At 36.7% G+C, this 13,412-nt stretch overlaps 1 protein-coding gene across 10 annotated transcripts in view; it reads left to right on the forward strand.

Moving 5' to 3' along the window:
• gphnb (gephyrin b) overlaps positions 1 to 13,412 on the forward strand; it is a 185,951-nt gene that overhangs the window by 103,973 nt on the left and 68,566 nt on the right. For all 10 annotated transcript variants that reach the window (XM_030128394.1, XM_030128405.1, XM_030128395.1 and 7 more), the window contains exon 8: positions 4,150 to 4,284. In XM_030128394.1, coding sequence (XP_029984254.1) covers positions 4,150 to 4,284 — 135 coding nt within the window. The remainder of the gene's footprint in view (positions 1 to 4,149; positions 4,285 to 13,412) is intronic.

Consider the following 13,412-nt stretch of genomic DNA (forward strand, 5'->3'; position numbering starts at 1 on the left):
AGATGTGTGTCTAAGTAGTTTTAGTGGAGTACTTACATTGTTGAGAAGGTTATAAAATGAATGATTTAACTTTAATCTTAAACAGCAATGTGACAGACTGGCGGAGAGTATATAACTCCACTTTTATTATTCTTTGGTACATTTATTTGTGTATTTGGACCGTAATAGTTCATAAAGTTTGAATTTGAACCCTCCAGGTGCTGCAAAGCTATCTTTATACTCATTTTGGCAAAAATTGAGTGGATTTCTACAACCCGTTTCAATTCCTGCGTAATTTGTTACATTTTATGACTAGTTACGTCATGACATTTGCACATATAAAGTCAAGTCTTCCGATGAACATTTCTCCAAGTACGACATGTTTATTTGTCAGCAGCAGCGTTTGTAGTCCATACTGAAAATATGTCCAAACTTCCAGCCCGTTACCTAAAATGTTCAGTTGTTAGTTGTATTAATGAACACAAGTGGCTCAACGAGACAGAGCAGCACAGTGTAGAATCAAGAGTCAATCATATATAACAAGTGGTGCCAGGCACAACAAACCCCGCCCCTCGCTCAAATTGTGGGTGATTTTGGCATCGATCCAGCTGATGTCATCATGTCTGTGTGTGCTGATGTCAGCATGTCAGTTGCCTCCATATATGTCCCAAGTTTGAAGTAAATTGAAACATATTTGATGTTTTTATCAACATTTGAAATTTCACCCATTGTAAGGAAAAGGGAGAAATAATAAGATAAAAAAAATCATAAAAAATTTGAACTTTGACCTACTTTTCCCAAAATGTAATGATATCTATTTTGGGTCACTGGCAATCTATAAACCCAATTTAGTATGAATTCAACCAATGGTTTTCCTGCTACAGATATTTGAAATTTCGCCCATTATAACTAAATGGGAGGAAAAAAAGATATAAAAAAAATCATAAAAATTTGAACTTTGACCTACTTTTCCCAAAATGTAATCAGATCTGTTCTTGGTCACTGGCAATCTATAAACCCAATTTTGTATGAATTCAACCGACAGTTTTGCTGCTACAGACATGTGAAATTTCACCCATTATAAGAAAATGGGGGAAAAAAAGATTTTAAAAAATTCATTAAAAATTAAAACTTTGACCTACTTTTCCCAAAATGTAATGAGATCTATTCTTCATCACTGGCAATCTATAAACCCAATTTAGTATGAATTCAACCAATGGTTTTCCTGCTACAGATATTTGAAATTTCGCCCATTATAACTAAATGGGGGAAAAAAAAAAAAAAAATTCAGAAAAATTTGAACTATGACCTACTTTTCCCAAAATGTAATCAGATCTATTCTGGGTCACTGACAATCTATAAACCGGATTTTGTATGAATTCAACCAGTAGTTTTGCTGCTATAGTGTTAACAAACAAAGAATAAACACACCGAACCAAAAACTATACCCCTTGCCTCCCCTTCGGGGGCGGGGTAATAAATAAGAACAACAACGACAACTACGTACAATAAACAACATGTGAATGTATGAATAACATGCGTCACATGGATAAAGTGCAGACAGGATATGACAGAACATACAGAATGGATAGCTCCCACCATCCATACTGGCGTTTTTTGTTATTGTCAGTCTTGACAGTACTTTTTATTTCCAGTTTGTTTGTCATTTATTCCTGTATTATAGTGTCTGCTTAATCTGTGAAGCATTTCCATAAAATTAGGAGATACCAAATTGGCACCAAGCACTGGGTTTAGTCAGTAATTATTGCACATTTTTTTCTCTGACTTATCATCCTCATTCCATTCTGTCTTTCCAACCTGCAGAATATGGCAGACACAGACTTAACTATAAGGTAAAACTGAAGGGTTTGGTTGAATTCATGAGTTTCTTGATTTAACCCATAAAGACCCAAATATACACTAGTAACCAAAAGCATCTACTGATCCAAACTATTTAATAACTTTAGAGCCACTAATCCTATCAATACATGTAAATAATTGGTGTAAAATGCAGTTTTTCATCTTTTCATGGTCATCAGATATGACCCATTTGTCCGTTCAGAGGCTCCGTAGTTACCGTGGAAACACCGTCATCTTCTACAACATTGATTCACCAGTAAAACCCATGGAGTTTGATCAATGGCAGTAGATGGAAATGCTTGGTTTATGTTCAGTTAATGATATGATTTACTGAAAAGTCACTTTTACTCAAGTTTTCTCTGTTTTTGGTATACAGGGTAGGTAAGAATTAACGAGACATTAGGAATTGCTTATAGAATTTTTAGTACTGCTGAAGTCATGACGAAAACATTTTTTAAACAGACAGCACTAATGGGGATTTCCTGTTTTCTTATTGTCTTATTTCTTATTTTTTTCTCAATGATATCCCAGACAACGTCCTTCAGAAGGTTGTTCATTCCATCCTTGGCCATTTGAGGAAACTTCTTATGTTGAAATATTAAGATTTACTTTCATTTTTCCATGTAATAAAGAACAAGTATCATTTGTTTCAGGAAATTTGTAAGAGGAATATAGATTTTATTACCAATTTTTAATGCCTAGTTACTTTTCACCCACCTTGTATTAACCCAAGATTACAAATGTAATCTCAGCATGACGATTAAAGTACATGATCAGTAAAATAAATATAGAAAAATATCTGATTTTCACTGAAAAAAACGCAAAATGGAAAGGATAATATTATGCTCAATGGTGATAAATCACTTAAGAAAGGTTAAATAGAGAGAAAAATTATTTGGGAACTGACACAAAAGTTGCACTGGGTCTTTATGGGTTAACAGACTGTTATCCCTTCTATGTACTAAGTGTATGTGTTAAAGAAAGGTTCTGTTCCAAAATTGAAGGTGTTCATTTTTGGCCCCAACTTCCAACTTCGTTTGATGAAAATCCAGGCAGTAGTTTTTAACTCTGCTGACAGATGGATGAATAATCCGACAGCCAAATGGGGTAGTAATAATAAAACCAGTGGTCTCTTAACCCTATAATGCCAAACGTATCATATTTGATACATGAGTTTTGAAGCCCTCTACCTAATCAATGTGATATGTTTTTTTCTTGAAAAACCGGATGTATACAGTTAGATACATGCAATACACAGATAATCCACCAGGGGGGAGGAATTTGTTGACCACAGGCCTTTACAGTGACAGTACAAGATTAAACAAGTGTTAAGAGAACGCAAACCTCCGCCAAGCATCCCGAACAGTGTGCATGTGTGGATCGACTATTTCTTTTTAAATTAAACAGTTTCAAGGTTGTTCCATACAGCAGAAAAAGTTGAAGCTTGGTACCAGTCATGTGTATGTCAAATTATATTAAATTCCAATCAATATTTGTTGAGTTATAATTAAAAATGTGTCATAAATGGGATTTTCAGTGTTAAATTGAAATGTCCACAGAGTCCACATTCCACAGTGGATGTGGACAATTTTGTGCCAGATACAAGATATTGTTACAAGCTATGGGTGTCTCAAATTGGAGGCTAATCGGAGTCGTTTTGAATTTTTTATGAATTTTCGAAAATTGCTCAATGATGGGAGATAGGTAAATTTGAGATTTTGTGACCTTGCTGTGACCTTGAACTTTGGCCTTCTTAGCCCAAAATTTAATGGGTTCATCCCAGGGCGTAAGCCTATCTGTGGGTAAAATTTGGTAAAAATGGTTGTAATAGTTTTCCCGTAAAGTTGCTAACAAACAAACAAACATGCAAACAAACAAACATGCAAAGCAAAGGGATCACAACACTTCCTGGCGGAGGTAATTGATGAGGAAGGAGGCAGAACTTTGCCACTTTTTAAAAGGAATTACCAATTTGTTAGTTGTGTTTGTGTTGTATTATGTCTTTAATAAAATTTGAGCATTGAGTCCCGATGTGTCAAATATGATTGAAAATTGAAACTCATACATGGAAATTGATATTTAAAAAAAAATAAATAAATAAATTGGGTTGTGCAGAAGGACCAATAAAAGCTCCAATTTCAAAGAACTGAAATTTTCTGTCAATGACTTAATGGTTCAGGCTTTACAGGGTTAATGTTTCCCAGAGCTGTATGTGTCTTCCTAGATCAGTATGTGTGTTTGTGCATATCAGTTTGTGATGTGTATGGTGTTTATATGTGTGTCTGTATATGTTTGTGTGCGTGATCTCAGATCCCAGACTCCATTATCTCGCGGGGTGTGCAGGTGTTGCCAAGGGATACAGCGTCTCTCAGTACCACGCCCTCGGAGTCACCCCGCGCCCAGGTCACCTCTCGGTTCTCTACAGCCTCCTGTCCCACACCCAAAGTGAGTACACACACTCAAACGCACTCACACGCGTATTCTAAAAACTCCGAACCTAACAGGACTCAAATATTTCTTCTGCACATATTTCACTACAGATCCCCAGATTTTTTTTTTTTTCTTGTTTTGAAATGTTTAGAATTAACAAAGCGGCTAAACTGTGAGAACCCTGCTCATGTCACTCCCTGTCTTACCTGTTTATTGAAGCTGAAATTCAGTTGTTTTTGCAAACTCAAGTAAATTTTGCAGAGCTTTTTAAATCATTTCAAAGTTTGCAGTAGCAGATCACATTTACTCAGCTGTCAACGAGATAGATCTGTTGGCATGCGAGATCAGTAGATGTGAGGTTGTTCGCTTAGAAAATTATCCTCCTTTTCCTTTTCACTTAACAGTCCCAACTCAAGGGTCATGTACTTGCTATTTTTGGAGCTTTGAACTACATGACTCAGTCCATGTCAACAAATATATCTCAGTGACATCTGAGTAAATTCCAGCCTTAAAAAAGCAGAACATTGTTTTTATTTTTAATACTATCCCAAAATTTGATATTTAGAATTCAGCGTCTTTCAGTATGAATTGTTTAGCATTGTAGAGCTTTACTATAACACTACATCTAATTCTAAATATTCTATATATTTTTATGCACTTTGTCTCTTCTGTCTATACTGGGTTTCATTGAAAATTCTATTGTTTTTTCAAGTTATCTATGATCTAATGCTTGTTAATTAGCATCTGCATACAAACTTGCGCACGTACAGCACTGACCGTTGTTGTCTGTCAGTATCTGTCCCTATCCGTACCCACTAAAATTGTCTGTTTTGTGTTCATTTATGTTTAAGATGTGTTGCATACTGTATGTAAAAACCCCTGTGGTGTATGTGTGTACGTACAGTATTTTTGTCTGCAGAGATGTATGCCTTCATTGTTCTTCCCCGAGGTTTAATTCAACACATTGCAAATTTATCATTTAACACATCCCTGCCTCAGTGGGATATTTTAATATTTATTTGCTTGTACTTGCATTTGCCCTGAAATTGCCTCTTAACTCTCACTTTTGTAACCCACATGCACCACCTGTTCAAATCTCCCGAGTTAGTTTTGACCTGTTGGTGCCGGTTGGTTATATAAAAAGGGGAGTGCACGATTCATGATGAGGAAAGTGGTGAAAAGAAACTGTTTAGTGAAATGTCAGATTATCTTGTCTTTGTGTCTTAACTGATTTCTCCTGCAGGTTCTTAAAAATGCAGAATGGTGTCAACTCTTTCCGCCCCCCCCCCCCCCCGTCTCTCTCTCTTTCTCTGTCTCTCTCACCTCATCTGTCAGTGTCACGTCTCCATGTGTCTCCTGGACAGCAGGCAGGTGCCGTGGGAATAGATGAGGGGGTTACTATGGCAACAGAGGGATGGTTGTTAGTTGAGAAAAAGGAGGGCGGGTGCATAGGCGGGTCATGCGACAGAAGAGGCAGCCAAAAGAGATCGCTTGCTCTCTCTCTCTCTCCCTCTCTCTCTCTCTCTCTCTGTCTCTCTCTCTGCTCGGCAGTGTTTGGGTGCTCGTAGAGTGGAGAGCTTGTATTCCCTGACCGCAAAGTCTGATGCATGTCAGATGTATATTTTATCTGGATGTGGAAGCAATCACTCAACATGTGGAGAATGTAGCGGCGAGTAGCATGATGACATAATGAGTTAGCAGAGCGTTGAATTTCCAGTTCCAAGTCCAGGCTTTGAACGTGCCACTGCAGCTCTCCTTTTCACCCTGATGCTCCAGTTTGGCCAATAGTTCCAGTTACTGTATCTCCTCAGTAAGGTGCATTATTTTGATTTCCGTCTCTATGTGTCTGTCTGGTGAACTGTTCACAATTAAAACAAAGTTTCATAGTATTCTTTCTTTTCCACCGCTTGTATCCAAATCAGTTTAAGGGTTCTTTTGTCACAGAGATTAATCTTGATATTTTATCAATTATTTATATGCAGCGCATGTTCCTTGAAAGTAGCTTTGACTCCAGTGTCTGTGCATGATCACTGGCAGATTGGTTTCTACAAGTGTCCAGTAGCTGAACCATTTTCTTGGGAGTCATGGTCAGTTGGATTTTGCTCTGACTTCCATGGCTGAAATTGTTTATGATGAGATGACAACTGTTGACAGCATGCTCCAATGATGGATGGATAGACTGAACTTTTTTTTCTTGCACTTTAAGACCTTGATTGTCATCTTTTTCTGTACTTACAGTGCATTTCTGTTTAATTGAAATAGATGGTGTACTCTTCTCTTGGATTTTAAGAAAAATTTAGATGCTTTTATTTACCCTGCTCTAGGTGTTGACTTTTTTACCTTTCATTGTGATTTGCCCTCCACCTTACACTAAGTACAGCTCACACAGTTTCACTGATCAGGGTTACAGTGCTTTAGACTGATCCAAGATGCTTTTGACCTCAGCTGAGCTACAGAGTGTGGAGCTGTAAATAATTGGACAGTGGGGAGCTTTAATGCTGCTGCTGTTGTCCCAGTGCTGGTTCTGCTGATGCAGTAAGGTAGTCTTCTCCAATCACACCTTGCCCTAGTGTACTACACACACACCTGTCTCTCTACTGAAGCCTTCCTTTGTCAGTGACCCACTTTCAGCATCGCTAGCCTGTCACGATCATATGCCAACCATATTAGTCAGCGTTTATGTGTGGCGTCCATGTATGGACATGTGTGTCTTTGTGCATGGCAGATAACAGACAGTTAATGGCTTTTCTAGGTATAGCTCTTAGCTTGTTTAGATTCTGACACAGGCTGTTTCCCAGCGACAAGCTGCCATATGTTCTTTGAAATTCCCACGTTGCAAGCGGCTGCCGACAGTATGTACACAATGTCCCTGGAGCCAGAGCCAGAATGGCTCTGTTCACTGATGCATTTCATGTGCCACTGTGGGCTGTGTTAGTTTGTTAGCTAGGTCTTGTTGGCAGCGCTGTGTGGTGGCTTTGAGAGAAGAAGGTATGCAGTAGGACTTAATCTTGTCACCACCAGAGCTGCTGCTGTAGTTCCCATACAAGAAGGCTCGACATCACGGCTCATAGAGTAAAGTATAAGCAAAGAAAATGCTTTCTGCCAAATAGAAACATGCATAAATACACTCAGGTTGTGTATCAGCAATTCTAGTTCAAGTAGCGTTTGTCAGGCTTCAGCGCCGTGTGTGTCCAAGTGGACGGCATGTACATAACAAGAACTGAAGAAGCAATTAGATGTGCAAGAAGTCTATTCACACCTGTGAATGTGTGTTTGCATATAAGCAGATTTGTAAATCATGTGTGTCTGTGTTCTTGGAGAGTACACACAAACCTTCCTGTCTGCAGAGCGACCACTGGAAACACACAGTGCGCACACAAAGAAAATCTGGACACACAAAATCATCTTTGAAGGAAGCCATATTTGTCTCATTCTCATATACACCACACACAGCCCACAAATGCAAGCAGATACAAAAGGATTACAAACTGAGCAGCACTGCAACCATTCATGTAACCAGATTTTCTTTCACTGTCACATCGTCTCTTATTTAGGAACACGTACAGACTCATATACTCACACATGCACAAGATACGGGGAGGGTAGTTGTGCCTTTCCACCCTTGTGAGCATTTAGTACAGTTACATAATGGTGAGTTTGGATTAATGAAGCATATGGGGCAGATGGGGGTTTGACTCAGACGGTGGTTGACAATGTGTGTGCTTCTGTGTGTGTTTTTGTGTGTATACTGGGGTGTGGAGGTATGTTGTTATGAATATTACCCAAATAACACTAGTTTGATTTTTTTTCCCTCCACTGCTGGGGCATATAAATACCAAAATACTTGTATATTTCATGATTTTGTAGAGTAATCCTGATATTTCATATCTCAGATGGGTTTATCTGTAGGGTAAGAAGAGGTAAGGTTAGGGGTTAAGGCTAGTATGACACTTTGATTTGATAAGAGTGCTCCCATTAAAGAAATAAGGATGTTTATCAAAACGTGTTATATTTTTTCCCTTTATACTCTAGTCTATGTGAAGCAAGTTATGTAGTGGAATGTACAAGTATACTGTATGTATTCAAGGAGCCTGAGGGTTTAACTTCAATTCAAATTTGCGGTATTCATACTGTAAACATTGCTTACTTCTACTGCACTATATCTCAGAGACAATTATTGCACTATTTATTCTGTTTCAAGTAATAATTTGACTCTTATTATTTGCTTGTTACTTTTCGTATAAAGTACACAATATACTATTTGATGTGCTATATAGTGTGATGCAGTACCATATTACTAACCTGACAAAGTAGTATTTAAAGTATTTATGTGACCAACAACATCTTTGCTTTTGCACAAGTGCTTTTGCTTGTATTAATTTGCAATAATGTAACAACCATGCATATGCATAATGAGTAATCTTACTTTTCATACTTTGAAGTATATTTTGCTGATAGTATTTGTGTTTTTTATACAAAGTATGGGACAGTTTTCACTAAAGCATACTTTTGAAATAATAATCCTTCATAATCACCATTTCAGACTCTCTGCAGCAGAGATCTTGCCCTTTGTCTATGTTTTCCATTTTCTTCTTTGTTTTGCTGTGTTTGTGAGGTTTCTGGGTGTTTATCTTCAGGCAGTGAGTGTTTATCTTCACCGTCACACAGCATACATGGACAGAACAACACAAAAACAAAGCATGTCTCTTCCTCTTCCTCCTCCTCCTCCACCTCCTCCTCCTCCTCTCTCTTCTCACTTACTGCACAGTGTTGTTTGAGCGACAAAATTCAGGACAGACTTGTCGACGCCACATACAAAAGAAATGAGGAACCTTGTAGTTCAGCTGTATGTTGCATGTAAAACATTCCAGTAGTGTTTTGTGTGTATCTGTGTTTTTAGAATATAAAGGCTTTGAAAGAATGTGGAAATACCATTCTATTTTTCTATTTTACAGCTTTTATTTTCTTGAAACACTGCTTCCTGTCCTCATTTACTCCATCACTCATTTGATCACTGTTCTCTCCCTCCTTTGCTGAGTGATAAGAAAAGGCTAAACGTGAACAGCCAACATTATAAATGGGTGCTTCTATGAAACTGGGCTCATTTTGGTATCTGGCACTTTGCCAGCTTTTTTAGACCCAATAATAAAAGAGAAATATAGACATATTTATCCCCAGGATGAACCTAATGATGACCTCAGATAAATGCAAAAAAAAGTTTTACTCTTGTTCTGAGCCATACCAAAATTAACTAATTTTTAATCAAATATTGACCAAAATTCGGACAGGAAAAGCTGCCTAGGTGTCGGTGTGTTTTATCTGGAAAACATGGCTGTAAATGGTCTTATATACTGCTATAAATAAAGACACTTTGTTAAATTTGATGGTCCTAGTGGTTTTTCTAACCCAGACATGTGGGTTTTTCATAAATCAGCAGTCTCATTCCAGGTTTCGTGTGTAACCCATTGCGTCCACTTACATTACATGTGGAACCTACGCATTTAAACACAAATAAATCACAAGTGATTTTGCAACAGTGGTCATTTTTGTGAAACACCTTGCACAATTAGTTTGATTCCCAAAATGTACCTGTGAGAGAATAAAAAGATATTCGAAAAAATAGTAGTGCATAATTTTCGTGTCCTTTTTACTGTGTTACATGCAGATTTTTATATAAAAATAATATTTATTTATTTATTTCGAACATGCAAAAAAACCAAAAAAACAAAACAAAGTAAAAACAAAATAAAACATTCAAAAGGACAAAATCTATCTCCAAGCACATAGAAGTCTGAATTTTGCATGGTCGAAAAGGAGTAGGAAGAAGTATAAACTTATTTAATCCAACCCCTCAGTGCTTTTACATCTTTATCACTAACTTGATACAAGAGTCAAACAATACTATTTTCCTAATTTTAACATCAAACCACAAAAAATACATAATGCAGTAACTGAATTACACCCAACAATATGATCATGGCAGTACAGTCATACAGACTCAACAATTCAACCATTTCCTTTAATAATTACAGCAGATTTATCAGTACATCATCCATAAACAAAAAGGCCTCAGTGTCATTCTTAAATACTGTACCTCTCATAATATAGAAATGTTTCAAATATTTCAGTGTATATTTATTTTTAAAATAGACCCAAAGTGCTTCCAAACTTGCTTCATAACATTAGTCTACATCTGGTCAGAATTTTTAGCCCCCTTGTCCTGTTTTTAGGCACCAGTTTCATAAAAACACCCAAATATTACACTCTTTTCCTTTAAATAACTGACTTAAAGTTATAAGAATTTCTGAATTGTGGTATTTCTGTTTATACTTTAGTAAAATGATCTGTGTGTGTAACTACTTATCAATAAGAATAACACTCAAACTGATGAATACTGGAATGCCTCTATACGTTTTTTAAACTGTCAAAGTTTGTTAATTAACTTCATTTTGTCAGTCGATAATTAGTCGATCTCAAACCAGGTATATAAGGTTTTACCTAATTTTTTATGCGAATAAAGTCTAAATCCACAGTTTCTCACACTCCCAATGAGTCAGCCTTCAATGGAACTGCAAGTACAAACATTATTTATTCTCTGTTTATTGAATACAGCGCTCATCAGCTTGAGTGATATTGGCATTTATTTTGATTAAAGTATTCCATCGCTCTCACTGTCCTAGATGCCTTTCCACAAACTCTTTCAGGTGCTGGCTGTGTACCTAGAGGACACCGCCTCACTTTACACCAGTCCTATAGCAGGTTTTGATGAATGGTTTAATGTATGGCTTTGGAGCCAAGGCCAAGGCTTATGGAAATTTACTCCTCCTCCTTCTTCACGGGAATGTGGGAAATGAGTCACGGTGCAGTCGTGCACTTCAGCCCACGCCACATCCATGACCTTCACTATAGATGTATTGCCATTCAGGTCACAGCCACAAGCCAAAACAAGTCTGTGTTAACATGTGCACTTTTGTGCAAACAGCCTAAAGCAATGCAGTGAAGACTTTGTAGAGTACTGCACGCAAATAACAATAAGTGAAATCTTATACAGTCGTGGAAAAAATTATTATTCCACCCTTGTTTTTTTCAGTTTCTTGTTCATTTTAATGCCTGGTACAACTAAAGGTACATTTGTTTAGACAAATATAATGATAACGATAAAATAGCTCATAAGAGTTAAATTTCAGAGCTGATATCTAGCCATTTTCCATGGTTTTCTTGATAACCAAAATCACTTCAGTTCTTACATCAGTAACTATAGCATTGTACTGACAAAAACAGTGCTTTTAGGCATTCCATGTTTTCTTTTCTGTCTGTTTTAGTCACATGATACACACAAGAGTTAGTACTTGATTGCGTAACCACTGTCTTTGATGACTTCTGATGGTCTAATATTTTTTTCCTGTAAATCCTTTTTTGAAGATGATGTGACACAGGTTTTATTTTATGACAGTGTGAAGTATGTCACTAATTGTGTATTTTATTCATTATCAAGTTTAACCCTTTCATGCATAGTGGACAGCTTTTCTACAGCTGTTCTCTTATATATTCATGGATTTTGTTGTTTTACTTGCATATCAACCAACACAGTGGACACTTATGCATCATCCCATACAGTGCAATTCATACCATTACTGTTCTTCATCAGCCTGATCTGCAGTAACATATTTGAATGTAAATCAGTTACTAATGGTTGTTAGACTGTAATTAACAGGGTTTTTTTTTTTAACAACATTTTTTTGGGGCATATGTTAGTAATAACTAGAGACCCAGGAAAGGAAAAGTTTTGGCTTTTTTACATTTAATAATTTTCTTGATTGGAAACAGCACGATGTAACAGTTTTTTCAGATATATATATATTTTTTAAATTATGGAATGTCCTTTGCAGTGGACAGCATTTTTTTTTTTTTATAAAGCTGTAAAACTTTTGTCCCCTACAGAGAACAAAAATGCATTGCTGGGTCTCAGGAGGTTATAGAATATTAAAATGTGAGAACAGATTAACAGCATTAAAATAAATGTATTTAATAGTTTTCACACAGTATGTCAGTAAATGCATGGTGTCCAGCATTTTGTAACCCCATGAAAAATAGGTTCATAAAAAAAAAAAAAAAATCGATTACATTACTTTTTTCATACCTAAAGAGGAATTAAACACTCAGGAAAAAAAAATCTTGATTAAGGTTCTCATAATTCATGCATAAAAGGGTTTAAACACAAAAAGATAGAATCGAGATTTCAGATCAGTGTTTATTTCATTAGTGACTCAATAGACCGTCATAACTAACTGATTACAAATGGTTCAAAAATTGATTATAGGACTATTTATTTCAATAAAAATTAAAATGCCTCTTTGATGTGGCAAATCGTACTTGTCTATTGACGTTTACTCGCCGTCTTGTTCTACATTTTAACTCACAAAATTAACAAGTAGCAAGTTCACAAGTTCACAAGCACACGCGCACTTTCATGAATTTGACACCAGTGAAATCTAATGTCACGGTCATTATGTGCAAAACAAGCATAAGCTGACTGGTCAAGACCCAGACTGTACATGGGTCAAAGTCATTACTTGTAAATGAGTATTGACAGAATATCAGCGACAGAATGAACTGATCTGACTGAAGGGGATGATTGATTTATGCGTTGGGTGTCTCTGAAAGCTCAGTGTCAAATCAGCTGACTCTAGTGTGACAAATCAATAATCTGCAGCCTGTACAGCAGTTTCTCCTCCTGTAGAACAGAACAGGAGACGTTTGGAGGCATACAGTACTGCTCAGATGAAAAGATCTTTCTGTGGAACGGCGTGTTTGCATAAATAGAGGTTGGAGACTTGGAGAATGTACGCAAAGATGCATTACAGGTGTTCTTGAGTTTCATAGTTCAACACCTAATTCATTTTATTTGTAACAGAGAGGTATTGCAGGGTCAGAAAAAGGCAAAATATGACAAAAGTAAAGTGCACGTGGATGTTTTGTCAATTATTTTACTTCCATTACTTTGGACCGGAAGGGCTAAATTACTAATACCACATTGCAAGTAAAGGTTATGACTTCAAAACCCCCAAAAAGAAAAGCACGATCAGCAAAATGAACTTCAAGTATGAAAGTAAAAGTAGACAGCGCAGTAAAATTATCCCTTT

The sequence above is a fragment of the Sphaeramia orbicularis genome, chromosome 24 (genome assembly GCF_902148855.1).
Source record: "Sphaeramia orbicularis chromosome 24, fSphaOr1.1, whole genome shotgun sequence".
NCBI classification, from domain to species: Eukaryota; Metazoa; Chordata; class Actinopteri; order Kurtiformes; family Apogonidae; genus Sphaeramia; species Sphaeramia orbicularis.